Here is a 26,819-nt window from a genome sequence, read left to right as displayed (position 1 = left end):
AATATGTATAAATTTAATCATTTCGATTGACTTTGAAAATCAACTCGAGCTCTGACCCTATGCTCCAGCCTGTTAGGTTCGGGCTTGGGCTTAGACAGTTTTATTAGGCCCAAAAAGGGTTTAGGAAAGAAGCGTTATGCATTCACCCTTTGTTCTTTCTCAAATTACCAGATTTACCAAATATTTAAATTATTCTTCTTTCTTTAATTGAATTTATGACTGTGTCGCTTACCTTCAACGCACGAATTCTCTCTCTAATCTAATGTGGATCCCACTAGAAATCCTTTTTAATTTAAAATATTTATTTATGTTTGATCGAATGCTGTCCACAACTTTAGGAGATAAATATAAATTAAAAATATATATATATATATTCTATATGATTTTGGCGTACGTGGAAGGTGACCGTTGGTTAAAAGTGGGATCGATTATAAACGAGACTTACCGGTACAACCGGCTATAACCAGTTAGGTTGGTCGAAATCATTTTGTTTGGTTTGAGGTTGCCATAATAGGAAAAGAGTTAAGGAAAAAGTTTTTAAGGTAGAAAATTTTGCCTTAAGAGGAAAGGTTTTACGTCGGTTGTTCGATACTCTCGTGTTTTTATAATCTATCTGTCAAACTTTTTGTATTGGTGAGGAATGGACGGTTGTGATTTATTTTCTAGTGATTTGAGTGGCAAGATGGATTATTGGTGTGACTAGACTTGTCTGCCACTCATGTTTGCCTGTTTTCATCGCCGAGTTTTATTTCAAACTCGTTGGGGGTGTGAAGGTCTGAAAGTACTAATATGCCCTAAGTTTTACTTACATATATTTCTTCCTTCATAATTTTTATGAAGGAATCCCTAATGCATTAGTTACCACTTGACTAAGATTCAATCTCGATAAAACCCTAATGTGTAGTTAGACATCATTTTAATTTTTAGAAAGAGTCGTTTTAGAGTGATTACGTGAGATACTACATTCAACATTAAACTGGCATGGAGATGTTCACGGAATCATGGATGCTTCTCACTCATATCTTGAAGGAAAGAATCTATGATTTCGTGCACACCTCCACGTCAACTCAGTATCAAATGTAGTGTCCTGTCCATGAAATCATGAATGTTTCACTCGTACCTTGAGGGAAAGAATTTATGATTTTGTGCACACCTTCATGTCAACTCAATGTTGAATGTAGTGTCCTGTACAATCACACATCACGGATTTGTATTTTTAAACCTTACACCTCTGCAAAAAAATGGCCATAAGCCCTTTTGATCATCAATTTCTCAAAATCTTAAATTTTAATCGATCAAATTAATCTAAAAGAATTTTATTCACATTCTAGTTAAAAAAATTAAAAATTCTCCTACTATTTAATTTGATCCTCAATTTAATAAATTAGTTGACTTAATGCAATGGTTTTGGGTACCATTCTTAAATGCAAATATATGAGAATTTTAAAAATTAAAAAAAAAAAAAAAACAAATTTTTGTAGTGCAGAATATTATTCAAAGTACTTGTCCTAAGTATTAGAGTTGTTGGGTGAATCTCATCTTTGATTCAATGAACTTGCTATAACAGTGAGAGGTTAATAAACTATCAAATCATCGAATTTAAACTCTTTTAATTATATATGTTTATGTTTTTTAAAATAATTTTTTAAAAGATAACTTTGAATTCAAAGAATAAATTAAATTTAATCTTTTTTAAAAAAAATCTTGTTTACAACGAGAAATGATTCCCACTCGTCCATCAATGGGAACCAAAATACAAAGTTTTATTCTTTAATTGGGAATAAAAAAATTTTGAGTGACATTGGATCCTATAGCCATTGATGATTGATCGACAACTTGATTTATTTTATATTTTTAGGATTTTTGGGATTAGAATTTCCTTAAACTTGACAAAGATTAGGTGTGTTAGTTGCATATAGATACCAATTTGAAGAAATTATTATAGAATAAAAAATTAAAAACTAATGTTGTTGAATATTTTTTTAATAACTATGAAAAGGGTCATATATACTATTGTCAATTTTTTTTCTATTTATAATTATAATGATATTTTGATAATTTAAGCATTTACGTCCTTTAGTTGAAGGGAGAAGGAAAGATAAATAATATGTAAATGAGTCGTGATAATATGATGGCACCCTCTGAAACTTTTAACCCCATCAAAAGTGATTTAGAATCGTGAACTATCGATTTTTATTATTAATTTGTAAATCCTTTTGATAGGGTTTGAAATTTCAATTATAATGATGATTTTCTCATCATAGAGACCATTATTACAAAAAATTAGGTTAATCCGATACTTTTAATCCAATACAAGACAAATTTTCTCTCCCTAATGTTTCTTCCGAATGAGACCCATATATATTAAGTTCTTCGTTTTTTTAATCTCACCAATTTAGTAATGCTAGACTCACTCAACATTTTTTTATAATAAGTTAAATCCTTTTCTTACTAAGATGGTAAGATTTCGAGCTTTACAAAGAGTCGGTCTAGTCAAATAAATTGTTACATCAGAAATCCAACACCACAACTCTCTATGTTTCGTAAAAAATTCAGATAAAAAAAAAAAAGAATAATTCTTTTGAACCATATCCAAGGTTTTGAAAATTGACGGTTACCAAAATTTCACATAACTCCCAAACTTAAAAATGAAATTTAATGGTGAAAAATATTTTTTTAATCAAATTCCATAAAATTTAATCCTTTACAACCCTGAAGTATCGGATCATGTTTTTGGATGTCAAAAGGTGAACCCAATGACCCTTAGTAAAATTAAAATTCTTACTAACTTAGTAAGGTTAGGGGACTCTTATGCTAAAAGTGGTACGGTTGGTTTTTTTACATAATTTAGGATTTAGCAATAATAAAGTATAAGAAAAACTAAATCTAGACAGAGAAAAGTTTGTCCACAAAAAAGTTAGAGAGAGAGAGAGAGATAGGGTGGATGTGTGGAAGGGAAGACTTTCTATGAGTGGAGACTAAGCTTCCACGTCTCCCAAGGCGTAAACCTCGTACTCCTTGCCGACAGTTAACACAACAGGAAACTAAATAATCAGCACATCTCAATAAAGATCTAATAGTCGAGAACAAGGGTTTACGGTTTGTCCGGGCTGACAATATTTTATTTTGGGTTCTTAAACATTTACCCCTCAGGGTTTTTGTGAATATCTGATATGCCTTCAAAAACACAAAGTCAAGACAGACACCCTTGATTGTGGACTTATACAAGAGACTAATGAAAAATGGCCAAAATACCCTTATCTTCAATCTCTTATTAAAAAAAATCTTCAACCGATTTGATAATTAATTAATTATGACTATAAACTGGACTTAGAGCCATATAGCTCAGTTGGATTGACACATAGAAAAACAACTTTGAGGTTGTGGGCTCAAGCCCAGCTTACCCATAAAATTGGTAAAAAGGTATGATTGTAAACTTATTTTATTTTGCAGTACTTGAATTTTTACAAAGAAAACTGGTAATGTTATCTCCAAAATGGATGATCTTCAATGCTTGATTTATTTGAAAATTTTAATTGGGTTTAAAACTTTATTTCCATTATTTAAAAAAAAAAAAGATAATTAAAGGTAATGTAGATCCCCTACTAGAAATATAACAGAGCGAAACAAAAAATTGCCCTCTTACATAAATTCTCCTTAGTATCCTCTCCTAAAATACAATCCAATTCATCTGGGAAATCATGAGGGAATAACATACTCTCAGAACATATGAAAGAAATCAAAATTTTGATCTCTACCTGGGATATCTTGATTTCTAAGAATAGTGACGTAATGGCTTGATAGCATTAACTTGCCTTTTATCCTCTAAGGAGTAGTGCATTTACCATTTAAACCATTGAATTGTGGCTTGGGAATATATAAAAGCATCTAAATATCAAAATTGGTAGTCATGCTCATCCTTTTCTCATAGCTTCCAATTCATAAATAGAAACCATTTTATCTCGTTGATAACCTACTAAAGCTACAATGGAGATTCCCTCACAATCTCTAAGAACAATCTCCTTTTTTTTTTCCTAACGAGCTATACATTTTGATTCAAGTACTAAGTTCATATGAAAAGGCCCCTAGAGGAATTACAATCCATGAAAGTAATATTAATCTCCTACAAAATGGATCTTCTATTGAAGACCAAATATTTATTCTTGGGAATGGGGAATTTACCGTCAAATTTGTCTTGTTAACAACACAAAAAAACTTCTTAGTAATTGAAAAATAGTTATGAATTTATTATATACATAAGGAACTGTTCGGAGGCCCTAAAGTGAGCCAAACATTTTTGAAAATGAGGGTAAGAAGTTTCAAAATGAGCTGATTTTTTGTGAGGATGATCTCTATGACAAAGAGATCATCATCAGTAAAAATCAGCTCATTCTGAAACTTCTAACCCTTGTTTACAAGTTGAAGAATCATAGATCATTTGATTTTTATAAATCACTTTTAATGAGGTTAGAGGTCCCGAAATGAGCTGATTTTTTGTGAAAATGATCTATGCTCATCATAGAGATCATAATCACAAAAATCAACTCATTCTGAAACTTCTAACCCATACATTGAAAAAATATTTGGTACAATGTTTGACTTTCTTTAAGGCCTCTGAATGCAACCCATATACATGTGTGTCCATATGTGGTAGATGAAAGCATTAAAAGCAATTCATACAAAATATGTTTTTTTGTTCTCTTAATCAAACAAATAAAGCTGCACTTGAAATGGATAAAAAATCATGAGAAAAAAGATGAAACAATAAAAAAAATCGGGAAAAAAATACTCTCAAATTTCCCTCACAAATCTCATTGTATACGGAATCGACCAATGACATTAGCCCACGTGTATAGAGGGCATCCTCAATTTACAAAATTACCCATATTAAACTTCATGTGTCACGGATGAATAATCATATGAAATTTGTGAGCAAAAAAAATCTTCAAAAAAATCAAGTAATTATTCAATTGTAAGAAGAACAATAAATTAGGGTATTTTAGTCATTTAATCTTGTTTCATACATACTTGAAGACAATAATCAAGGGGTATATGTTAATCCGTTTGAAAATAAGGGGCATATAAAATATTTTTGAAATTCAGAAGGTTATATATATAAATTATTCTATTACTTTTCTAATATATTTTTTTTCCTGCCTTAACCTCAGTACCACCAAAAAAAATATCGAAAATGCCATTGATCTGACAAAAACACAAAAGACGAAATCAATAAGTAAGTGAAAAGATTACACGAAGAAGAGATGATGTAAAGCGAAAACCGCTGTTTTTTGCAGCGGATTTCCCGGGAAGGTATTTTTTTACGATTAAGATTTATCAAATAACCCTTTCTTCTTTTTAAATTACCAAATCTACCAATTTATTTAAATTATATTTTATTCAATTTTGTTCTTTTATGGCTTTCATCTTGTATATGTGGGAGCTAGTGTCGCTTACCTTCAACGCACGTATTCTCTCTGTACTCAACTGTGGACCCCCAGAAAAAAAAAAAAAAAAAGCCTTTTAATTTAATTAATAAAAATAAAAATAATATTTTATATTTGATTGAGAGTCCACAACTTTAGGAGAAAAAGATAAAGAAATATAGATAAAATATTAGATGCTATTTTTGGTGAACGTGGCAGGTCAGGATAGGATAGATGTATTATTGGAGGGTGACTGGTACAACCGGCTATAACCAGTTAGATTAGTCGTAATCGTTTGGGTTTGTTGAGGTTTCCATAATAGGAAAATGAGGTTGGGAAGGGTTTTTAAGGTAGAAGGTTTCCCTAAGGGGAAAGGATCTACGTGGGGGGTGGGGGGTGGGGGGTGGGGACAGACTCGACATTCCCGTGTTTCTTGCTTTGTCTTTGGAGGAGAATTTGACGGTGGTGATTACTTTGATTTGATTTGATTGGTGAGAGATGGTTTGTTTATGGGGTTGACAAGACTTGTCTGCCATTAGGAGTTCTTTTTATCGCCGAGTTTTATTCCAATAACTCGTTCTAACTGTGGTGTAAAAAGACTAAGAAGCCCTTGAATTTAATGTTTTCAAATTGAAGCATGCCTGTTGACGTCGGTCTTTTATCATATATTAATGAAAAATTACCTAAGCACCCTTTTCTTCAACCTCTAACAATAAATTCAGTAGTTTTTCATCCCAAAATAACCAAATATGGTAACCAGGTTTATTTACAAGTTCCATGTTTTAATGCCCATTTTTCATTATCAAGAACTAAAATAAAGACTAGTGCACTCTGTGATCCATGGTTTTAAAACTCGTTTTAACGTCTTGTCTCAGATGAGATTAAAAAAACTTAAAATCAAGACAAATCATGTATTTGAGACGACTTGTCAACTCGTCTTGCTACAGGACAATAACGAGTCAACTTAGACGAATCATCTTGGTCTCGAACAAGATTAAATTCAATTCTTAAACAAGTTATATATGATTTCCTTTTTTAACATCAAATTCTTGAATTGGAGACATTTGAAGAGTATTTAAAGTCATAGTTGATTTTAAAGATTAAGATGTGATGGAACACCAAATTGTCAAACATAGATGGTCAAAAGATAAGGTGGAATTACCTTTTCTCCTAACGTTAAAACTCTTATTGGTGAGAAAACATTCTTTGTTTTGACTTTTGATATTTATTTGTCATTTTCGTTGATCGAAATGTGATGCTTTATTAACTCAAATTCTTTAAATCTACAAATGTGGACTAATTGTGAAGGATTTATCATGCAAGTACAAAGAAGATTCTAACTTTCAAGTATAAAATATTTGAATTTTATGTTTATTATTACTTACGTTAAGTCGTCCAAGTGAAACTCACAACAAATTAAACTAAACTTCCACATTTTTTAAGGTAGATTTGAAAACTCAAATTTCTTTATGTTGAAAATAGTGAAATGTGAAAACTCAATTTTCTCAACTAAGGTCATTTAAGTCCAAAATAATCATGTGGCGCACAAGATTGAAGTGGGTGCCATCTATTTTTTTATTTTTATTTGATTTGTTTTCACCAAAAAAATTGATCCGACTTGACTTGGACATCCATTTAGTAGGATTTGTTAATTGATTTGAACTACATCAAGAACAATATTAATTAATTATTGAAGATTAAAAATTGGATTATCTCGTATGTTTTAGAGTATCAAATATTCATGATTTAATTACTAATAACGAATCAAACACAATGAATCAAAAAGAGAAGAAAATGAGAAATCAACATGTTAGTATGGTGGATATCACTAGAAGAATTGGAACTACGTCCCCAAGAAGACCCTTGGAGCTAATTTACTCTAAAACAACTCCTTGATTGGCTTTTTAGGACATGTGCGAGCCTTCGACTGGCTTTGAATGTCATAGGTCGTCTTTAATAGAGTAAGTTCGTTTGCCCGAGAATTCGCTTATTATTATGATTTGGAACTAATGTTTGCTTTGTTTAGGTTCAGCCTCGGCCATCTAGAGGAATGGTTATGAGAAATTTTGTTCTTCCTTATTGAAAATTATCAAATTCATCAGATGATAAGCTTGATCATGGACGTATCAGTCATTGGGCCCACTAATTTGGATTCCACCTAATTGTTTCTTTTTAGGCCCATAAACATGTGTAACCCATTGGTTGACTCTCCTCGTTCTAGAGAATCCAATTTCATACGTTTGTATGTGGAAATTTGGAAATTTCTACAGGATTGTGTGCGAGATCTGCTATTAACACACCAACATTTACGTGTAACACACCATAGGTAAACAACTGTTTACTATAAGGCTGAATTACCATTTCGTGCGTTGTAATTAAAAGTTGGTGTGCCAATAGGATCACTCCCGTGAACGTAAGATATTATTGACGAAAGGGTAGTGTGGTAATTTAAAAAAGAAATCTAACTGACACGTGGCATTGTAATAAATGATTAGGACACGTCGGGCATTTCATGCCAACAAAAGGACAAAAATCGTCTAATCATCTATTGTCGCTTTTCACCCGCTCCTCCTCTCTCCTCTTCATCGTCCGTCTTTTTATATTTTTTATTGGGTTTAGATAATGTAGTTCTTGGAGTTTTTTAGTTACTAAACTACAAGTTCCATCTTACTCCACATGGATCTTTTTTTTATCCTGGCACAGTGACGCAGGAATCATAAAATATCTTAAAAAGCAAGTGCGTTATTGAGTGAGCCGGGCAACTTCGGGTAGGTAATGGTGAACAGCTGGCTCGTTTCGGGCAGTTAACGACGTCTACGGCTCTTGCCCGCATTAATAATATATGAGGCAAGACAAACTAAAAAAACATTAAATAATTGGATAAATAAATATATAGATACAAAATAGGAAACCTAAGATGATCATAGTATTTAACTATATTTTTTGTGATAAAAAACTGATGGTTTCACACAACTTGTAGGAGGGATGATCCTAGCCGTTAGATTGTTTTTAAGTAAAATTTTGACCCTTAATGAAAATAGAGCTAATGGTCCCAAAGAAAAGGCCACTTGTGTCTGGTTAAATTTGTCCAACTTGATTAAGATATTCGGCTAGGATATCCTTATCATTGTGGGCCCATTGATTGATCTTGTGGGGACCTATAATGACTTGACTTTTAAGGAAGAAATTAATTTTAAGAAAATGATGGAATCTTATTTTATCATCGAAAAGCTTATCGCAACCATAATTAGAAAGATATGTAAACTCTTTCTCGATGATAGAAGACTTGACCTTGGACATAGGGAAAAGAAGAACATGATTGATTGGTCGACGCCAAAATTTTAAGATAAAGTTTGATTGTTATTGTGCTATATTAATCAATGGTTTTAAAAGTCGTTTTGATGTCTCACTCGTGAACGAGATCAAGTCGTCTGAAATGAGTTTTCGATACGTCTGAGACATCTCGTTCAATAATGAGAAAAATGAACGTGAATTTTAAATCTCATCTGATACATTGACTTGTCCATCCATTTTATTGTTGGGCAATACCGGGACGACTTAGGCGATATATCTCGATCTCAAACGAGTTTTGAAACCATGATATAATCTTATTTTATAAGTTGTGTGCCGTGTGCAAATTTATTTCCTTCCCATTCAAATGTGTGTTGTCTTAAGATCGATGTAAACATAGGATTTGAGGAAACAATTAATAAGGATTCCACAAGTAAAAGATCCAAAAACAGTTGTAATTAATTCAAGTTCGGATTTAGATCCAATAAATATCATGGAATGATTATATAAATATATTTTATGCTGACTTGAGCATTGGAGCGTAACCCCAATATATATCCAACATGATAATCGAAACGTCAATATGAATATGTTATATGTATTAAATCATTTCTCTATTTTGCAAATTTTGTGAGGGAATTACCTTAACCTAATCCTTTGTAGTAATCAAAAGATGTAAGAGTGTCCATTATTTATTTATTTATTTTTGTCCTTCCACTTGTATCCTCACCCTTCGAGTGGGTGAGACTAATCCCATGATCATAATGGTTTTACAGTTTGTCAGAGATTAAGACGTATCGCCCGACTTAACTCGGTATCAGAGTTGAACGAGACCAACTCACAAGTCACTTTTTTTTTATCGAGATTTAATACCTTTTGTTCAAAATTTTTAATTTTTTGAATAAAACATCTCAAACATATCAGAAAACTCGTTTGAAATGACTTGGTATTGGGTTTGGACAAGACGAGATGCAAAATCGAGTTTTAAAACCAAAACAGTCACACGACCCACCCCCTCCCCCTCGAAAAGTCATATGTGTAATTAATTGTGTCGAGGGTCAATCAAACCCTGGAGGGTAGTCCCAAGAAATTTATTGTTTTGCAGGGTTTCAAACACTTAACCTACCCCTTCACGAGAAGGTTAACAAGACTTTGCAGGGTTTCAAACACTTAACTTACCCCTTCACGAGAAGCTTAACAAGACTTGACTTGCCATTAGGTCAATCCCTTCGGGTTATGTAAGAGTTTCTATGATTGCGCAAAAGGGTGGAAAATTGATTTCGAATAACAAATACAATTTTCAGGTAAATATTTTTCCAACCCATCCACTAAAAAAATATTTTTTCTACGACCTAAAGTTATTTTTTTCCAAGATTACCTACACTCCCATAATTAAAAACCAATTCTACTTTTGTCATAAAATTTTTTTCATGATAATGTCTTTTAAAAAAATCTTTCTTTTAATTATTTTTTCCTATAATTGTACAAGCTCTCATATATATATGTCATACATCAAAGGAACTTATGAAGCAATGGGTAACCAAATCAATATTTTGGTTAAAAAAAAAAAAAACCCTTCATCAAATCATTTGATCTACAAATAGGTGGGCTCATCTAATTGCATTAAAACTCGTCCCAAAAGTAGCCTTACTAAGTTAGTAAGTATTTCACCCTCACTAAGCGTCTTTGGGCTCCCTGTATGACATTCAAAAACACAATCGGATGCTTGATGTATTAGAGTAAATAATTACTTGAACTTTGAAAGAAAAAAAAATCCAAAAAATACTATTTTTCAATGTTGAATTTTAATTTTATGTTGGATGGTCTTGTATTTTCAAAACCTTTCATCAAGCCCAAAAGAAAATATTTTTTGATTTGTTATCCAAGTTTAAAAAAAAAAAAAAGAAACTTAGACGACTGTGATGTGATAATTTATTTGAGCAAAATGACCCTTAGCAAGGCTAAAAATCTTACTAAGTTAGTAAGAAAAAGATTTCTCTAATACTAAAACCAATTTGTCCTTTTTCACATGTTTGTGACGGCTATCGAATACGGGTAAATAATTTTTTTTTGTCAACAAAAAAAAATTAAAATTTAATGTCAGTAAATTATTTTCTGAAATTTTCTCTCAAACACGTTTTCTTGAATATATTATTAAAAGGAAAATGACCCAGAGATATTAAAACTTCCAACCTAGAAAAACCGGTGAACTTGTTACTTGTGAGCGAGAGAGAGAGAGAGAGAGAGAGCATTTCTTTTCCTTGACCCTTGAAGCAATATCTTTCTTATAAATTTAAAGAGGAAAAAAATGGAGTGAACAGAAATACAAAAAAGCTATACATGTTCCTTAACGCATCCCATCTGGTCCTAAGGACCCGAGTCTCTCTCGCACTCTTTCTCTCTCACTGAGAACTTCAATGTTTTTTTTGTCAGTCTTTGGTAGTCTCTGGTCTTGAATTTTCGGATCCGATACTCTGTTTTTTCTATTTGGGTTCTCTTCATTTAATCTCCTCTTCTTCATAGCTTCTGAAACAAAACAACAGATTCAATCGAAGGGCAAATGCTTTGTTCTCTGTTCTTTCCTTTTATATTCATGTAGAACAAATTTCTTATTCTCAAGAAGAAAACTCACTAATCGTAGATCAAATTAGGAAGAATTTGAACCAAAAGAAGTAAAAAATGTTGGATCTTAATGCCCATTCGACCTGCGAAGAAGAAGAGATGATGAGGATGGAGAATCCTCCAAAAGCTTTTCGAGGCCAAATGGACGATTCTGGATCTTCGAATTCTTCAGTCGTTAATGCCGAAGCTTCAAGCAATGGAGGCGACGAAGATTCCTGCTCGACCCACACCACACGAAGCAGTAATGGACAACTCTTCGCCTTCAACTTCGATATCCTCAAAAGGGATAACAGCAGAACCACCGTTACCGTTAAAGACAAGAACGAGAATCCGATTTTTCCATCTGGTTTCGTTACTCAGCAGCTTTTCCCGGTAAACGGAGGAACTGGTGGGGCTGGTGGGTTCTGTTTGGGTCCATCTTCGGCTCCTTCGTCGCAGCAACATTGGGTGGATCTCTCGTTCTGTCAAGCTGACCCAGTTCAGCCGGACGTAAAGATCGTACAGCCGCAACAACAACAAGTGAAGAAGAGTCGAAGAGGGCCTAGGTCTCGAAGTTCTCAATATCGGGGAGTAACTTTTTACCGTAGAACTGGGAGATGGGAATCGCATATTTGGTTAGTAATTCGGTAGAAAAATCAAGTTTAGATTTTGATCTTTAATGGGTTTCTCTTCTTTTTTCTCTGGTGTTTTTGAATTTTGATCGAATTTTTGGATATGGGTTTTCTATGAACAGGGATTGTGGGAAGCAAGTTTATTTGGGTAAGTAATTAATCTATATTTTTTTAGTAGAATTTCGTTGCTATTCAGTCCCATTTTGTTTGCTTATTTTTGGGTAATTTTCTATGAATTTGGGTGTTGGTTTCTTAGGTGGATTTGATACTGCTCATGCTGCTGCTAGGTAAGATTCAATCCAAACGAAAATTTGTGTGATTGGGTTTGTTTAGGGTGAATTTTGATTAATTTTAGAGGATTTTAATCACACAGAGCATATGATCGTGCCGCCATTAAGTTTCGTGGAGTTGAGGCCGATATCAATTTTAATCTCACTGACTATGATGAGGATCTTAAACAGGTGGGTTAGGGACTTAGGCTACAATTTCATATTACATTTATGTTTGTGTATATGTGTGTTTTAGTTTTAATTGTTTTTTTTTTCTCTTTGTTTGATCTATATTCAGATGAGGAACCTTACTAAGGAAGAATTCGTGCACATTCTTCGTCGCCAGAGCACCGGATTTTCAAGGGGCAGCTCGAAATACAGAGGTGTTACACTCCACAAATGTGGTCGATGGGAAGCTCGAATGGGCCAATTTCTTGGCAAGAAGTGAGGAACCCTTTCTTGATGATTTTATTCCATTTGAGATGCAGACGATAATTTTAAGTGCTTAAATTGATGATCTCTAAAATGGGTTTGTGAAAACTTCTCATGAAGTGGTTGAGTTTTTTTTATCCTAAATTTATATTCTAAGAAGCCTTAGTAGAAAAATAAATAATTGGGAATTTTGTTTCATCGATAGGTATATATATCTTGGGCTGTTCGACAGTGAAGTAGATGCTGCAAGGTCCTATATTAATCATAAATTCCAATCTCTCTAATACTCAAATTCTTTTAATAGAGATAAACTGACATGATTTCGATTTATTTATTTATTGCTATGGAAATCAGGGCATACGACAAGGCGGCCATCAAATGTAATGGAAGGGAAGCTGTCACTAACTTTGAGTTGAGTACATATGAGGGGGAGATAACTTTTGAGGTAGACAATGGAGGTATGTATTAGTTAATGTAATTGATACTGTTTTACTGAATTATTTTTAATGGAGATGATATTATATGCTATTGTTGACAAAACCCATTTACGTTAACTAATTTATAGTCTTTTTCTTAATGATTTGCAGCCACGGACCTCAATCTTGATCTGAACTTGGGAATTTCTCTTTCCGATGGCTCAAATAGGAACGATAGTGTCAATGGTTTCCCTTACCAAAGTGGCCCTTATGACATGCCCGACACTAGAAGAACAAGGGTAATATTCAATGAAAAATCAAAGTTCTGTGTTTCCATCAAATATTATTTCAAATTAGAAATCACTAGTATTAATTGACTTCAACATTTGAGAAACTAAAGGAGTTAGCTTAATTAGTCGCATAAATAACTTTTCGGAAAAACTTTTCGATTAAGTTTTTAAAACTATAGGATCGAGTCTTGTTTTTAAAACATCTCGCAAATATTGAATGTTGACTTGTTTTAGTCCCTTTGAGATGCTAGCTTATATTAAATTGAAATGGGTAATGTATTTTGTTATTTTATGGTGTCTGTTGTGCACATGCAGGCTTCAGCGACAATGGGTGGTGAACCCCCTCATGGCCCAGGAATGGCATCCGATCACCCTCCCATCTGGGTTGGTCCATATCCCAGTTTCTTCCCCAATTATGAGGTAATTTTTTGTTAGTTTCCTTACTAGATAAATTTTCTGAAATCAACCCTTTTTTTGTTGGAAGATTACGGTGGCATTATCATGTGTTTGTTTGTGTTTATGATTCAATTTCTAAACTTTGTGGTGCTTTATTACATTTTGGTTGGAAAATCGATCTTCTAATAGTGTTTGACTTTTTTTTTTCTTATACGACAGGGAAGTGCGATAGAGAAGAGGGTCGAAGTAGGTCCAACCGGACCCTCGAACTGGGCATGGAAAATGCACGGCAGCCTCAATGGCGGCAACGTGGGCCTAATGCCACTGTTCTCTACTGCAGCATCATCAGGATTCTCTTCTTCAACCACCACTGCTTCATCATCATCAGCTGCCCTTCCACCACCCCATCACTACTATTACAGGAGCTGATCTACCATTACAACACTACACAACAACATATCATCCCCATCTTCATCAAAGCCATGTTTTACTCAAAAAAGGTGGCCTTTTGTTGTGTATTATTAAGTTAAAGATCTATGTGATTGATTTAAACTGAACCCTTCTATTAACTTTTTGAACTGCTTTTGGTAATTTTGGTTTTTTTTTTTTTGTTGGGATTTTAATGGGTTTTTTTTAATATATATATATATATATTTCTAACATGCTTGCTGAACTCAATGAATCTTATTGTGAAAGTGAACCCCGTATTTTTAGGCTTTTTTGTTTGGCTTGTACTATGTATTTTAGCTCTCATCACTCATTGTTGTTGTAAGAAAAAAAAGATAAAGAGGTCAGTGTTCTCTTCTTCTGCACAGCGTGGAAAGACTGGCTCTTATAGGGAAAGAGATTATTCTCTCTCTCTCTCACATGTCCAATTGTAGGATCTTATTGGATTTCTCTATCTATATGTACTATGGACTTTTCTTTTTCTCTCACCCAATAGTAGGGCCTTATTGGATTGCTTTATCCATGTTCTAATCTATGAATTGTCATCATATATAGAGGAAATTTAAACTACTTAATAAATACACCCTCACATGCAGGGTAATCTAGCCAAATGCACCAACTTTTTGGCCACAACTACTAATGTAGTTAGTAATTTATTTTAACAAAATGATTACTCGCCTTAAGAACAGATTTTACTAATAATGTGATGCATTTCGATGATTTGTGATGGTGAAACTTAATTGCTACAAATTTAGTATTGATCTTAATTAGTATAGAATTTTCGATTTGAGAGTAATAATTCTTATTATTATTACATATGCATTTTTGGTATCTAATTTGTTGTTTTGGCAAAGTAGCAAATTTGTCACTTTTGAAAAATATTGAATTATTCATTGGATTGTTCTATGCAAGATTAAAAATGAATTTATAAAAATAATAAAATAAACCTTTGGATCAAAAGTTACATTTTGATTAAAATCAAGGTTTTATGTCATAAATAAATAAATAAAATAGTAAATTTATCATTTGATATAGGAAAAAAACAACAAATTCACCAGCCTTCTAGATCTTTACCCTTCTCTATATGTATAAAATTCAAGGTGATATATATAGGGGGTGGATCATGGGACATATGTAAAGACAATGGTTCTTCAAAATATGGGTTAAAAATTTCGGATTAAGCTGATTTTTTTGTGAGGATGATCTCTATGATGAGAATATCATCTTCACAAAATATCAGTTCAATATGAAACTTCTAAGTCTATTAATAGTAGTTTAAAAATTATTGGTAAAAAATCGACAGTCCACATTCTACATAATTTTTGACGGGGTTAGAAGTTTCAGATTAGACTGTTTATATATATATATATATATATATATATATATATATATATATATATATATATATATATATATATATTTATGTATGGGGACGGTTCAGCAGTCCTAAAGTTTGCCAAGTTTAGTGCCAAACATTTTTCAAAATATGGGTTAGAAACTTTGGAATGAGCTGATTTTTTGTGGGGATGATCTCTATGATGAGGAGATCTTCCTCATCAAAAATCAGCATATTCCAAAACTTCTAACCCCATCAAAAGTGATTTACAAAAATTGGACGGTCCACAATTCTTTAACTTGTAAACTAGGGTTAGAAGTTTCAAAATGAGCTGATTTTTTGTGAGGATGATCTCTTCACCGTAGAGATCATCCTCACAAAAAATCAGCCTATTCCAAAACTTCTAACCCCATCAAAAGTGATTTACAAAAAATGTTTGGCACCAAACTTGGCAAACTTTAGGGTTGCCGAACTGCTCCTTTTATTTATATATATATATAAAGATAATCTTTTCATCATAGAGATCATCCTCACAAAAAATCAATTTAATCCGAAAATTTAAACCCATATTTTAAAATTTTGTTATTATTACATTGTTTTTACATATGTCCCATCGTCCGTCACCATATATACATATATAGGGTCAAGATTTATCCATTCATATATCTACAATTTGTTTTGTCTTTTGTTGACTAAAAATTTTAGATTGAGCTTATTTTTTATGAGGATGATCTCTATGATGAGGAGATCACCCTCATCAAAAATCAGTTCAATCTTAATCTTTTAATCTTATCAAAAGTGATTTACAAAAAATGGACGGTCCATGATACTTCAACACGCATATAATTTCAACCTTTTATGTCCATCTTTTTTTCTTCAATACCCTTATCTCATATTGTCGTTTAGTAATAAAAAATAAGGGTACGTTGACTCTGCAAGCAAAGATATTTAATTAGTTAATCAAAAATATTTAATATCATCCAATTGGGTTTGATTGTTGATATAGGGTGTGGTGGGACCCATTGAGAGTGGTGAACCCAAGAATGGTTGAATAAAATCCTCAAATCAAACAAATGTGGGTACCATATTTATTCGGAAACAAATCTACATAAAATTGCCTGACAAAAGCGCCTAATATTGTGTGGGCAAAGCAAACATGAAAAAAGGATGAAAGAGACTTCCTTCTGTCCTCGTTTTTCTCTACCACCCACGCCTCTAAACTGATTTCTCGAAATATCAAGGGTATTATAGTCATTTAACCGTGTATACGTAGGTTTCTACTTTTTAGATACTTTAAGTCTTTAGTTACAGAACTATCCTCGTGACAGTCATAGCAGTACACGTGCCCATGCGTATACTAGGCTGATATAAGGCCTATAATAGGTGGGGTACTCTGAAACAATCTCAGCCTTCCGATCATGTTGGGCACTGATAGGTAAAGTTGATCTGAGATATTCCGAGTCAAATAAGGGATTTGGGGGTCCCACCCTCCATGCTTTTGCTACTTAAGCCTTATCATCAAAGGCTGTTTTTAGTGAATAATTTGAATTTGTCAGTGGGCCCAAAATTTTACCACGTGGCAATTTTTGACAGAGGGTGTCAGATGATTTAAATGACGACGGATCTATTACATCTTCCTTCTATAATATTTAACTTTAATCACCCAAACGTTTGTGTACGGTTTTGATTTTACTATTTATAGGCTTATGCATTGTCAAATCAATCACAACCATCTAAAGCTTCACCAATCACCATATCACACAACTTACTCTCCTCATAGATATTAGGGAAGTTTGCTGTTTGGGGACAGAGTTATCGTACTACTCGGATGGATTGTCGACCTAAGGTCTAGTCTCTAGACCATTGGATATTTTCGAGCATGAACATGATGACATGTAGGGGACCATGGGACGAAATGGGATATTTTTTGCCCATTTGTTCATGTTTGGGCTGTCAATGGTTCGGATCAGAATTTCAAATTCGATCCGTGTTGTTCTGTTGTGATAACTTTGGATATAAATGGAGGATTTGGATTTATAAGATTCTCTCTCATTCAATATTTTATCAAAGAAAAATGTTGGAGTGACATTAAAATTGACATCGATTCATACATTATTGATATGAATGAGTGTACGCAATTATAAATGTTTTCTTCAAAATTCGATGTCAACAATGTGTGAATCAATGTCACTCCAACACAACTCTTTATCAAATCAATTTTGTGTAAATCATGTCCTAATACAATAAGGATCTGATATGATAAAACATGATAAAATATCTAAATTTTATTAAATATGTCAAAGAGTCGTGCTAGAATAACATTAAACTTGACATCGATTATCAAATTATTGATCAGGAGGTGCAAACATAATCATAGAGACTTTTCACTTGTATAACAATGAAAAATATTTATGGTTCCATAGATACTTTTACGTCAATAATGTGAGAATTAAGATTAATTAAGCATTTTTCCATGTAGAATTAATTTAGATTTTGTATATTAAATCTGATTGGATCTTATCTATGTCGGATCGAACAATCATAGAATTGGGTTTGGAGCTTAATACTAAGATCTGAACAAAATCCAACCACACAAGAATTCAATAGATAAGCGTTAGATTGGTTTCGGATCTGATCCTTGTTGGATTAGACCCGATCCATTGATAACCCTTTTCGATCAATCAGTGTGCCACCGACACTTGCGGGTGTACCTTTAGCGATGCTTGAGTTTTCCTCCTTTTAACCTGTCACAATATTCCTAGGGATTCTCATCGGAATCCTAGGAAACCATTAATAGTGTCTAGAAACATATGTTTTTACACGGCAGTCGTAGTACGTTGGGACGCTGTGAGTCAACTGTCGTTGGACATGAGAAAACGCTACAGTGACTCTCTGGTTTGGCCAGCTACAATAGTACTACTACCCACGTCAGCAACCACGTTATATAACATGGATTTCCTGTTAAGAAATGACAGTGTTTAAGCTTAAATGAAGAAAACCACACACGTGACACGTGTTACTCAAGAATTGAAATTCAAAGACGCTTTTACGTTTTTGAAAGAGACGTGACTCGGTGACCGTATGTCACATTTAAGATATTAAGATTCATTATTTGTCAAATCTGAGTTTGATGCGAGTTCCTTGCGAACTGTAAAATTGACCCGTTAGCCCACTAACCCGATCCGCCCTGATCGAAATAATAAGATCTAGTTTCTTTGATCCTTAACACGTAACAGTCCAAGAATCAATGTATTAAGTTTGACGCAAAAGAGTTTACAAGTTATAGGAATCATCCATCATCAATTTTTATCATTAATTTATAAATTAATTTTGATCAAATTAGAACTTAGAAGTATAAGAATGATTTGGTTATTTTATAAAAATAATCTCTATATTGATGTAATCATCCTGATAATAAAAAATAACTCATTCTGAAATTTTTAACCCATAAAGAATAATGATTGTTAAAAGAGATTGTCAAAATAAAGGTGTTTTGTGATCCTAACCTTATTAATTTAAAAAAAATAATTCTTTAAACAATTGTTGATAATCGAGATATCTTTCATGTTTATAGACTGGATCACATGAGGATTGGATTTTTCATTGATTAACACGACTCATCAATAAAATAAAAGGTTGATATCTTTAATGAGGACACAATCTAATTATTAGTCATATTAAACGAGTTGACACTAAGCTTAAACCATGCCTACTAATTTCATGTCATTTTCAAGATTTATTTTTGAGATCATGCATAGATTAACCACCATAAATAGATTCATTAAGGTGTGGCTATCAACTAGCACAAACAATTAAAAAATAAAAATAAAAAATCGTGATAATCTGACTTTTTTTATATACTCCCCTCAGAGAAGTGTAGATCCAATGTTTCGGGATACACAAGCACAAATTTTTTTGATTTTGTTGGATTTCGTGAAGGGAACATACGACAAAGTTTAACAAAGAATAATGATGAATATAGATAATTGGATACGCGATTGACGTGAAAAAGGCACATAAATACACATCTCCTTTTTTGTATATCTCGAAGAAAAAGATCTATAATTCTTTACTTTTGCCACGCAGTTGTGTATCAAAATGGCTTGTATCCATCACGACTCTTAGAAGAAAAAAAAAAAAAAAAAAGGGTGCGGTTGTCACTTCCGTGAGTTGCACTACACCTCTTAGTACTTGTAGTACGTCACTAGATTCTTTCTTGCAATTCTCCAAAGCTCGTCGTAACTCTTTAAATTAAATAAAAAAAAACACGAAGATACACAATGTCTATTATTGTGTGATATCGTAGTCTATTAAAGATTTCAGATTCCCATATATAGTAACATTTGCATGTATGTATGAGTATGATGATGACACCTGTTTGAATTTCTACCTTCACCCTATACACATCACCATCATTTTACCTACATTTATTATACTTCCATTCTAGACCATACACGTGGTGCTCAACTTTTGTCGTGATTGATCTTGACCTTTTCTTCAGTTAAATGGAGAGTAAATCTATTCTACATTTTAATTCTATTCATTTCATCCCAAACTTCAGAGACATGAATGCGTCCTGAAACTATCTCCTCGGTCAAAAGTTTAATATATTGATTCAATGGTCATCATCTTCTTCTTTAAAGTACAATTATTGGGAATGCAAGTCTTACTAAAAAATAAATAAAAACATTGTTAATTATTTTATTTTTATATTTTAAATAATAAAAAATAAAATAATTATAAAATTACTTTGTGAAAAGTCTATGTGAAACCAAAAAATATGGCCATATAACTCAGAAGGGTTGGCTCAATAGTAATTTTAGACCGATAAGCGGTTAATGCTCGTAGGTCGTGAATTTGATATCTAATATAAATATTAATTCTTCAAAAACTACCCGTGAGGGTGCACCTTCACTTATCCGATGCATGTGATGTGCAGATATCGATATTGCAATTCCCCTAGGACTAGTCCTTAGACTTTATCATGATTTATGGACTGGGCAAAACCTAGACACGAATTCGATCCATTGTCTATAGGGATACTTGGTTATAATACACACACACACACATATGGACAATGTTCCGTGGACAACAGTCTAAACAACGTTTTATCTTAATGACAATTTTTTTTTATAATAAATTGATTTTTTGTGAGAATGCTCATCATGACGAAAAAATCATCCCCACAAAAAAATCAGTCGCTTTTAAAACTTCTAACCCTATAAAAAATAGTTACAAACTAACGGTAAAAATGGATAATTCACAATTCTTCAACTTATAAAATGGGACTAACAATTTTAGAATGAGCTGATTTTTTGTGAGTATGATTTTCTCACCGTAGAGATCATCTTCACAAAATTTATTACAAGAATTTTAAAATTTTAAAAAAAAATTGAAAAAAACACATTTTTCGTGACAATTAAAGGAAGAAGCAAGTCTAGCCATTATTAAATGTGTCATGAACCCTGACCATGACAAGGTTGTGCCTCCTACATTACTCATGTTCCTCATCCGAAGATCGACGTGTCTTCACAATGTGATCCTCATAGGCTTAAATCTCTAAAAGATAAATTATAACACCTACGTCCAATAATTATGAAACTTGATGTGATCTTGTAACACCCCAACCTCCCACATGTCTGGTCTAAAAGCAAAATTAAAAGCTTAGACATCATTATTGGGGGATTGGTTGGCTGTTAATTTCAAAACCTAATTATCAAAAAAATTATGAGTAGTGTACCTTAGACCCGTAGGTATTTTTGGTAATTTTTTAAGCTCAAGGTGTTCAAAGGGTCAATTTGAATACTTTGAAGGTGTATGTTAGAGGGTCAATTTGGGAAATAAAAAGGTGTAGGTCTTATTTTCAAAGGGACATCTATATAACCTAAAAAAAAGAACAAAACTAATTAATGCTTCTTCTATTTTCCACAGAAAAGGAGGATAAGAATCCTTAAATTATTAAGATGTAGACATATCGAAGTAATGGGTGAGAAACTATTCAAGAATGGTTGGTGAAGCTTTCATTGGGTTTTTCTTCTGGTCCAAAGTTCCCATGAGGGCATTTTTGCCCAAATCTTGGATAAAATCTATATTTTTGACTGAGAACCTTAGTATTATTCTTTCTAGTTCACTTCATTGGCAGTGTAGGTCAAAAGGTTCAGAATAAAAATTCTTTTATTGGGGCATCCCCAAACTTTATTATTATTATTGAGATATTTTTCTATCAGCTTAAAAAAGTATTTCTACACCCAAGTTTTCAACTGTTGGTTTATGGTCTTAACTTGAGATTTTTTTGAGGTATCTTGTTGTCGTGTGCCGGGGGGGGGGGGGGGGGGGGGGGCACAGGCCCCGTGATAGGGATTCGACAGACATAATTAAAAAATGCATGTTTTACCCTAAGATGTCATATATATATATATATATATATATATATATGGGAAGTGTTCAGAGGCTCTAAAGAAAGTTAAATATCATGTCAAATATTTTTGAAAATAGAGGTTAGAAGTTTTAGAATGGACTGATTTTTTTGTGAGGATGATCTCTATGGTAAAGGGGATCATCTTCACCAAAAATCAGTTCATTCCGAAACTTCTAACCCTAGTTTATAAGTTGAAGAATTGTAGATCGTCTAATTTTTATAAATAACTTTTGATGAGGTTATAAGTTTCAGAATGAACTGATTTTTGGTGAGGATGATCTCCTCATCATAGAGATCATCCTTATAAAAAATCAGTCCATTCTAAAACCTCTAACCCATACATTAAAAAATGTTTGGAATTCTTTAGGACCTCCGAACGCCACCCTATATATATATATATTTGAAGTTTAGAAACCCTAAAATTTATATTATGTTTTCGTAATTTTCATCAACAAAGAATTATCATCTCCGCTAGTGGACGTAGGTAATTTTGCCGAACCACATTAATATTTTGTGTTCTCTATTTTAATCTTTGTAATTTATCAATCTTGATTGGTCAAAAGAGAGTTTTTACGCAACATCAACCTCATTACAATTTCTTCCTTTGTGTAAATTCTACAATATTTTAAAGATCAATAAATGTATATTTGTGAATATTTGAGTTAATCGATAGATCTTCAAACGGATGACATGCTCCCTTGACAATATATATATATATATATATATATAAAACAAAAATGACCAAAATACCCTTATCTTCATTATTTTACCAAAGAAAACTTCTGATTTTCCCCCAAAATCTTTTGCCTTAGACCTTGGATTATTGACAAATTGCTACATGTTCTTCGCGCAATTTGATTAATTACTCAATTTACCCTACTGTTACATCTTCTAATTAAAAATAAATAAATAAATATAATTTTTACTCTTGATGATTTTGGTATTAATTCTTATGCGCTGGAAATTAACAAGTGGATAATTCACGATTAAAGTAATCTATTCTTGGACAGATTCGGCCCCCATATAATACAAGACAATATAGATATTTTAATTCAAGATTTTTACTAGGGATAGTTTTCTGATTAAAATATTGGTTTTTTTTATTTTAATTTTTATGGTTTGGATCTTATAAATGCTTTCTAGCATTCCTCTTTAACATGTGAGTACAAATTAACTTGGATTTAATAATTCTCAATTAAAGTTAATTCCAAGAAAAAGTTAAGATCAAAGGGAAGCAAAGCTAATATTTTATTTGGATACCAATGGAAGCTAATTTAATCTAAATCATCCTGATTTGTTGCAATAAAGTACAACTAACGAGTCGCCAAGTTCAATTTGCCCCTAAATTAATTATAAATTCGCACTATCACCAATAATTGTAATTAACAATTGTTTGCCTTTAAAACAAAATATATGAATTTGACCATAAAGATAGCTAAATTCATAGACAACCGACAAATCAAACAGGCCATCTTGTACCATGACCCCTTTACATAATTTATTAGAATTATTAAATTTACTTACTTTTCAAGCTTTACTAAACTATATAATATTTTATAAAAATCGTGATAACCGGAGTCCCCCTTTGAAATACTCTCTTGACCATAGATTTTTCCTCGGTATACATAATTGCACATCCCTTAAAAATGTGCAATTGTGTACCTCGAGAAAAAAAAATATATGATTCTATGCACATTCCATGTCAGGAGAATAGAGGGTAGAGTCAGAAAATCAATAAACGAGAGAGCATAGATCGGGTGCACGAATATTGGAGTGCCAAGTATAAATCTTTACGTGAAAAAAGATTACATGAACGAAAGGACGGTGTGGAACTACTCTCCAAGTTTTAGATCAGAGCAACTTAGAAATTCGATCAAATTTAGTAGACTCGGCTGGGCTTTGAGGTAACTCGTCGAGTTTTATAAAAATGCTTTTATATATATATATTATTTATATTTGAAGCTACTTCTTTTGTCCTATATTCCTTAAATTACACTATTTTCTAATAACTAGTATCTATCTCTCCACATCCTTTCTTATTTATGCTCAATCTATATAATTTAATGAATGTAGGTTGGTGGTATTAGGGTTGGTGTTTCGCACAGATAAGTGGGCCCAATTTCCTTATGACATCTCCAGGTTCACTTTTTTAGTGGGTCCCTCCTATTTTGGATGGTTTTGATGTGGAAAAGAGGATGTTTGTTGTAGTTTCTAGAATCTGATATTACATTTGGCTCAAATACAAAAGTGATTATTTTTCTATGTCTCTGAAAATCAGTTGTGTGTGTGTGTGTGTGTGTTTTTTTTTGTTTTCTGGACATATAATAATAAAGTCAAGAAAAGAGGATTCTTGATTCTAGAATTAGTGTAACAAAATGAAATTCTGAATTTTAAATAGATCCGACACAAACACTCCCTTAGTGTTAGAGGATTTTGGGTTGTTGGGGTTAATTTATTTGTTTGCTCTGCTGCAGTTATGTGGTGAGGACAATAGATATATATATGTTCCACGTTTAATTGTTTGTTGTTTCGAGTGATATAAACCTTTCATAAGATGTTGTTGGGAGTGGATGCAGTGATGCAAGTGGACATTCAAGGAGACACCAATGAGAAGATATATATATATATAAAGTACAATTAGTGAGCCCTCTTTAAGATTTCATTTCCTCCTTTGAGGAGTGATAATGATAGTATGGTGGATCACATTACACTAATATCGTGTTTCACCCGCCTCTTTCCATTATCGGCATAGATCATGGCCGTCCATTCAATTTCACGATCAATATATCGATGAAGTTGAGTTGTATCAGTGGAAAGATTGAGAAAGATAAAATTAGAAAGAGTCGTGATAATTTGACGCCCCCATCATAGAACCATAGATCATTTGCCTCGAGATATACAAGAAAAAGATTTGTGATTCTATTGGATTGTAACTTGTAAGTAATGAGTTTTTCTTCCTACACAAGTGCTGGACTAAAACCAAATGGGCTTTAAAACACAAGAACAATCATGTTGGGCTCAATAAAAATTGTTATTGGGCTGAACTTTGGACTTCTATAAAGGGGTCATTGTGGGCACTCTTAATTGGTGGTTTAGAATTTTATGGAGTAATAATCCATAGTGTAATGTGGTCCCCATTAATGTATATTGAGGAGGTGAAAGTAGTCACATGGAAACCCATCAACAACTAACAGCAATAGAGTGAAGAGCTCTGCTCTTGCCACGTGTCACAATAAGATTGAAGTATCACTAACAGCCATGGAAAACAGTCTGTGAAGGTTAGAGCAGTGTCAATGGTTAGGTTATGTTTGGATTGAGAGAAGAGAAGAGAAAAGAAGATAAACTCAATTTCTCTCCACCATGTTTGGATTGATAAGAGAGAACTTGAGACAATTTTGAAATTTTAAAATATCATAAAAGAGATTTAGGGGCAGAGTTGAAATTATAAAATATTTTAAAAGGGTTTCTCTTCATTTCTTTCATCTTCTCTTCACTTTTGAAGAGAAAGAAAGCTCACATTATTTTTCTCTCTAATTTTTTTCTTTTCTCTCCTCACCTAATAATTCAAACAAGAGAAATGGAGAGAAACTCATTTATTTTCTCCTCTCTTCTCTCCATTTCTCTTAATACAAACACATCATTAGATTATTCATATTTATGTACCCGACTTTTTATAAAGTCAAACAAAAGGTAACCTTCTTAATGTATTACATACCATATGGTTGGATTTTTAAAAGTTTTTTAGAATGTTTGATCTGACTTATTCCTTTATCAACATTTTTTCTGTGCCAGATTATATACATGGGGAATGTTAACGTCTAACGGTCCAAGACCTCATAAGGATGTTGACATTCTTCATCAAGTTTTTTTCAATAGCACTCTTTATTTATTTTATCTTTTAATGAAAAAAATAAAAGTATATTAGCCTTTTAACATAATATATAAATTATGATAACATGACTTCTTTTTTTGTACACTCCCTTCACATAATCGTAGATCTTTGGCTTTGGCATCCACAAATGAGAAATGATTTATGATTTATGATTTTGTGAACTAACAGCACAGGTAGCACTGAGAGCGTACAAAAAAGTTATATGTTGGATGATAGTCAGAATTAACCCCATAAAGAACTTTTTCCATAATCCGAAGTGCTAACTATGATATGAACAGGTTGAGAGAGATGTTGGGAAAGAAGAAATGCCTCCACCACAACTTTTAAAGTTCATTCTGAAAAGACATGCACTCCAAATTCAGTGGGTCCCACTCCCTCCTCTTCCCATAAACGCCCCTTCAAGGACCCAAAATTAACTGAAGAATCTTCTCCTGATGACAAATCCCACTGCCCTTCCAAATCCATTTAAAAAGAGAGACAGAGACAAGAGTTTGGATTTTTTTTAAATTATTATGCCAACGAAGGTAGTTGGATTATTGAGCTGTTGTTAGTTGGATTGCTTTTATTATATTTTTTTTGTTGGATTAATATATGTATGAGATCACGTGAAGTAATAAAGGAATAAATAGATTGCATAGCATTCTTTAAGTCCAATATTTCTTCTAATTAGAGTTATAATCGAAAATATATTTTTCTAATTTAAAATTTTTTTATTTATAGAAAATAAGAAATCTCAGCTCAGGATTTATTATAATTATAAAACGGTAAAAGCTGATAGAAACGGCTTCTGTTTCCGACCCAATTTAGATTGAATACTGGAACAAAGGCTCTTTTTCGAAAAGCATTTTCCATGCTTCTGCTTTCAAAAGCAGTTCTAGAATTTTAATCAGCATTCTCTGATAAACCGATAAGCACTTAACACAGCAAGTTCTTCGATAAGCACTTTATTTGTTGAACTTAACATAAAAACAAAAAA

At 32.6% G+C, this 26,819-nt stretch overlaps 1 protein-coding gene across 2 annotated transcripts; it reads left to right on the top strand.

Annotated features, from left to right (window-relative positions):
• Positions 1-10,945: 10,945 nt before the first annotated feature.
• LOC147395397 (ethylene-responsive transcription factor RAP2-7-like) lies at positions 10,946-14,367 on the top strand. 2 transcript variants are annotated; one of them, XM_086450855.1, is made up of 10 exons: positions 10,947-11,950; positions 12,070-12,095; positions 12,204-12,234; positions 12,321-12,408; positions 12,515-12,660; positions 12,854-12,898; positions 13,003-13,106; positions 13,236-13,363; positions 13,670-13,774; positions 13,970-14,367. In XM_086450855.1, the coding sequence occupies exons 1-10, from the start codon at positions 11,394-11,396 to the stop codon at positions 14,177-14,179; spliced, it is 1,440 nt and encodes a 479-aa protein (XP_086306981.1). In that variant the 5' UTR covers positions 10,947-11,393; the 3' UTR covers positions 14,180-14,367. The 2 variants fall into 2 exon arrangements, with proteins under 2 accessions (XP_086306982.1, XP_086306981.1); XM_086450856.1 differs by lacking the exon at positions 12,854-12,898 and having other exon boundaries at positions 10,946-11,950.
• Positions 14,368-26,819: the final 12,452 nt, after the last annotated feature.

Source organism: Akebia trifoliata, chromosome 8, assembly GCF_017979445.1.
Source record: "Akebia trifoliata isolate Shusen 1 chromosome 8, ASM1797944v1, whole genome shotgun sequence".
In the NCBI taxonomy this organism is placed as follows: domain Eukaryota; kingdom Viridiplantae; phylum Streptophyta; class Magnoliopsida; order Ranunculales; family Lardizabalaceae; genus Akebia; species Akebia trifoliata.
Note: the sequence above shows the minus strand (reverse complement) of the source record. Positions and strands in the feature narration are given on the sequence as shown.

What these genes read in the sequence shown, in the direction of transcription:
- LOC147395397 (XM_086450855.1), top strand. Translation starts at nt 11,394, where the DNA reads ATGTTGGATCTTAATGCCCATTCGACCTGCGAAGAAGAAGAGATGATG. An exon ending in TGGGAAGCAAGTTTATTTGG is followed by an intron (nt 12,096 to 12,203) that starts GTAAGTAATTAA and finishes TTGGTTTCTTAG; the next exon opens with GTGGATTTGATACTGCTCAT. An exon ending in ATGATGAGGATCTTAAACAG is followed by an intron (nt 12,409 to 12,514) that starts GTGGGTTAGGGA and finishes ATCTATATTCAG; the next exon opens with ATGAGGAACCTTACTAAGGA.